This window comes from Corvus brachyrhynchos, unplaced genomic scaffold, assembly GCF_000691975.1.
Source record: "Corvus brachyrhynchos isolate BGI_N302 unplaced genomic scaffold, ASM69197v1 scaffold72, whole genome shotgun sequence".
Classification (NCBI taxonomy): Eukaryota; Metazoa; Chordata; class Aves; order Passeriformes; family Corvidae; genus Corvus; species Corvus brachyrhynchos.
The window spans coordinates 2,291,347-2,295,723 of record NW_008236763.1 but is presented as its reverse complement, the minus strand read 5'-3'; the positions used below and the strand labels follow the sequence as shown (position 1 = coordinate 2,295,723).

General features: G+C 56.7%; 2 protein-coding genes across 3 annotated transcripts in view; one reads left to right on the top strand and one right to left on the bottom strand.

Moving 5' to 3' along the window:
• Nucleotides 1-4,377, top strand: part of RBBP5 (RB binding protein 5, histone lysine methyltransferase complex subunit) — a 35,094-nt gene that overhangs the window by 21,496 nt on the left and 9,221 nt on the right. The window lies entirely within an intron of this gene.
• Nucleotides 351-4,377, bottom strand: part of CNTN2 (contactin 2) — a 17,210-nt gene continuing 13,183 nt past the window's right edge. The window contains 6 exon segments of the mRNA XM_008644735.2: nucleotides 351-1,176; nucleotides 1,887-2,055; nucleotides 2,141-2,253; nucleotides 2,455-2,641; nucleotides 2,977-3,092; nucleotides 3,853-4,087. Of these exon segments, the coding sequence (XP_008642957.1) occupies nucleotides 1,067-1,176; nucleotides 1,887-2,055; nucleotides 2,141-2,253; nucleotides 2,455-2,641; nucleotides 2,977-3,092; nucleotides 3,853-4,087 (930 nt within the window). The 3' untranslated portion in view covers nucleotides 351-1,066.

The following is a 4,377-nucleotide window of genomic DNA, read 5'->3' as shown; positions in this document are numbered from 1 at the left end:
CAGCCTCTGGAGTGCAGAGGGGCTGCTCAGCATCCCACTGCTTCCTTGGGATGTCCGGCAGCCATTGAGCCTCAGAGCTGGAATCCAGAGCTGCTTCCTGGCTGGATCTCAACCTCTGCAGCCCCAATCCAAGCCTGGAAGTTTGGCTGGATGAATTCTCAGTGCAGGGAGGTGAATCCGAGTCCGAATTTTCCTCGTCGTCGTAGCGGTGGCTTCCTCGAGTCTCCAGTTTTTGTTTTAATTTTGTCGTTTTTTAAAAATTCCTTCTTGAAGCCCCTCTGAAATTGGATTTATGGACACCTCTGTTTTTAGGCAGAGCTGCCCGAATTCGGGATTCTGGAAAAGTATCCCCTTTTCCATTTCCCCTTCTCCCCAAATGGAAAAGGAAGAAGCAAACAGGGTGACAAATCCACCCCAAAAGCACGTGGGACATGGGAAAAGACGGAATGTGCACCTCACCGCTCAGACAAGTGAACACCAGAGGTGTAAAAAAAGCTTCTCAGGCTGGGGCAGAGCTCGATCCTCCTGTGGCTTTGTCTCCTTGGGCTGGTTCCTGCAGGGTTTGGCTCTTTTTTGTGGGAAAAGGGATCGATCCTGTCCCAGAAATGCTCCGAGCTGGCTGTGCTGGGGTGGGTGTGGAACACGCTGCTGCTCCCTGAACTCCTCAGTCCCCGTCCCCCCTGGAATTCACTGTACAGAGTTAAAAAAAAAGTCAAATTTCGCAGTCTGGTTATCTCATACATGGCTTGATAAGGCAGAAAAACCTATGGATACAGTGGGGGGAGGGGGCAGTTGGCTGCAGAATTCCCGGAAAATTCTTCCTTTTCCTTGTTTTCCTTAAAAAACTTTTAATCGGTTAAAGACCCATGTCTTGTACGAAAGCTTTTGTTCCTCCAAACCAAAAAAAACCCAAACAAAAAAAGCTGATTTTTATTTCTTCCTTCCAACCACGAGGTCAAATCCTCTCCCCGCGGTGCTGCCCCGATCCGAAGTGGGATTTGCCAAACGTTGCGTTGCTCCCGCGGGATCGGGAGGAAGCGTGTCCGGAGCCGTGTCCGGCGCGCGGTCAGAGCTCCAGGGAGCTGATCAGGGCCACCATCAGCAGGGAGTTGGTGGTGATGACCACGGCGTGTGGCACCGGCCTCGTCCCTGAGTCCTCCACCATCATGCTCGTTCCTGGAAAAACAGGGAACAGGGAAGGAGCGGCTGTGGGGTGGCGCGGACACCGCGGGTAGCTTGAGGGGAGTGGGGTTTTATGGGGTTCTGTTGTGTTTGGCTCTGATAAAACTCCTGGGAATGCTGGGAGCAGGAATTTGGGGCTGGGCACTGAGAATTCACCCCCTGAATTGAGGGAATTTGCTGGAGCTGCAGCCCCATGGAGTCGGGGTTTCACTCTTAGTGGAAAACTGAAATAGTTTTTAGTTCTTCACTTTCAGGAAGTTGGGTGTTGGGGGATCTGGAGGCTGCAAATCCTAAAGCTGGTTCAGGGCTGGACGGAGTTTGGGAAGAGGAGTGGGGAGAAGGAGAGGAGTCAGGAATTCCTGTGAGTGAGCAGCTCAAGGAAACCAAAAACCCATCCCAGAAAAGATCAATTCTGGAAAAGACCAATTCCAGAGTCTCAACCTAAAACACTGCGGGAGGATGTTCCCCCATGGCCCTGGAAGGGAGAGCGGGATTTGAAAACCCAATCGATTGGGCTCGTGCTGGGGGCGTGGCTGTGGGGACAGCGCTGGGGAGGGACAGGAGGTGTCCTGGGGATGAGCTCCTGTCTTGGAGCTCCAGCGTCTCTGAAGAACCTTGGAAAGGGGAATTTGGCCTTGGAGAGGGTGTGGTCAGTGGAGAGGGTGTGGTCAGTGGAGAGGGTGTGGCCAGAGGAGCACAGGTACCGCTGTTCCGGAGGATGTGAACTTCTGCTGGGGTCCCGTCCCCGCCGGGTCCGGTCACCCGGATCTGGACAAAGGCGTGGGTGAAATCCTCAGGGATGGGGATGTCGATCCGGCTCTTGCTGGCCAGGTACAGGGTGGGGGCCGAGTGGGAATCCTGCCTGTAGAGCATCTGTGGGAAGAGGGAATGCTGCATTCCCGTTCCCTGTGGTTTCCTTGGATCAGCCCCGGGAGAAGCTGAGCCCCGCTGGCCGTACCTTGTACCCCGTCACTGCCGACTCGTCTGCCTCGGCCACCACAGGGTCCCACTTGATGCTGACTGTGGAGCCAGAAAAAGTCCAGGAGATGTTCCCAGGTGGCCTTTTTGGTGCTAAGGGATGCAAAACCAGACAGGGATTTGGTAAATCAGGGAGTGAGGAGAAGGCTGTGCTGGTCCCACCCATCCCCTGAACCTCAGCAGGGCTGTCACCACCGTGGTGAGTTCAAAGCACATCAAACAAGGGCGCCAAGATCAAAATTTGGGTGATTTTGGGGGATCCTGTGCAAGGTGGAGGGGTCAGGGCTCACTCACGAGGTCTCGTGGTGGTGACGTTGGTGGAAGGGCTGGGGGGGCCGGTGCCTGCCCGGTTGTAGGCTCGGACTGACACGTGGTAGTTGGTGTTGGGGTTCAGGCCGGTGACGTGAGCCGATGTCACCAACCCCGCCGTCCTCACTCTGTCGGCCGCCTCCTCCTTGTCCCCATCCTTCCAGTACCGGATCTGGACAGAAAAGGACACGATGGGTTTAGGAAGGAGAGATCTGCAGGTCCCAACTCAGCCCATCCTGAAGAGCCTTGGCTGTTGCTCTCCGTGTGTTTTGCCTGGTGTGTGCCCAGGAATGAGGCCACGGCCTCCCGGGAACAGCAGGCAGGAAAAATGGGATGATTCCCTCTTAATCTCTCCTGAGACAGTAGTGCCAGCCCCATTTGAGCCACGTGGTGTGAATTATCCCCCACCTCTGGAGTCAAAATGCCGTTTCCTTTCACCTCACATGACTCGGGCCAGTTTTCCTTGTTGGGCTCTCAGTGTCTCCCATTCCCATTGGAATCTCCTACCTCGTATCCCAAAAGCACTCCGGTCACTTCTCCCTGCTCCACGGGCTCCCAGGATACATCCATCTCTGAGGACAGGACAGACTTGGCAATGACCCTGTAAGGAGCCACTTTGGGTTCTGAAAGACAGCAATAAAATCCCTTTCCTGACTCTGGGCCCCGTTGGGAACAAAAGATTTTCCCGCAGCATCATCCCGTGGGCAGACAGCTGGTGGTGTGTCACGGAGCGAGGGGCAGGGATTTAGGGATTTAGGAGAACAGGCAGGGCCACAGCTGTGAGCTCTGGGATCCGTGTCTGCCCCGAGGCTCTGTGGGCGTCGGGGCCGGGCTTGGGGAATCGTCTCCCTGCGTGTTTGGAGGAGAAGGTGAATGTGCTGGAATTGATGTTCTGGGAGCCAAAGGAATGTCTGAGCTCCCGGATGGACACAGATCTGCAGGATCTGGCTGAGGAACGGCGGTTGGACAAAACGGGGAGTTCGGAGTCTGTGCAGTCATGGAATGGTTTGGGTGGGAGGGACCTTAAAGCCCATCCAGTGCCACCCCTGCCATGGGCAGGGACACCTTCCACTGTGCCACAAGCCCCAATGTCCAACCTGGCCTTGGGCACTGCCAGGGATCCAGGGGCAGCCCCAGCTGCTCTGGGCACCCTGTGCCAGGGCCTGGCCACCCTCCCAGGGAACAATTCCTTCCCAATCTCCCATCCAGCCCTGCCCTCTGGCAGTGGGAAGCCATTCCCTGTGTCCTGTCCCTCCATCCCTTGTCCCCAGTCCCTCTGCAGCTCTCCTGGAGCCCCTTTAGGCCCTGGGAGGGGCTCTCAGATCTCCCCAGAGCCTTCTCCTCTCCATGCTGGACATTCCCAGCTCTCCCGCTCCTCTTTACCTTCCTCTGCCGAGTACACGATGGCCGTGAGGCTCTCGGGGCCCTCCCCTTTCCTGTTGTAGGCCTTGATCTTCACCTCGAAGGGGGTGTAGGGCGCGATGCTCTCGTTGCGGTACACGAAGTGCAGCGACTCCGCGTGCGGCACCCGCGCTCTCAGCCAGTCCTGGCTGCCCTTCCTCCGGAAGGACACGATGTACCCAAAGCCATCCCCGTTCTGGTAGTCCCGCAGCATCGGCTGGGAAGAGAGAGGGAGCCTTGGTGCGTCCAAAGCGGCTTTTGGCTCATCCAAACTGGGATGGCGGTGCTGATTTCCCGAAGGAAATGTGGGCTTGGTCCGTCCAAACCAGCCCTTGGCTCAACCTCATGTCCAAATTGGGATGGGAGTGCTGATTTCTCCCCAAAAAATGCCGCATATTCCCACCCTTTTCCCTTTCCCGTTCCCAGCTCACCGTCCAGGTGATGATGAGCTCGTTGGGAGCACCTCCGCCGCCGCCGAGCCCAGACGGTGCCACCGTCGGTGCTGTG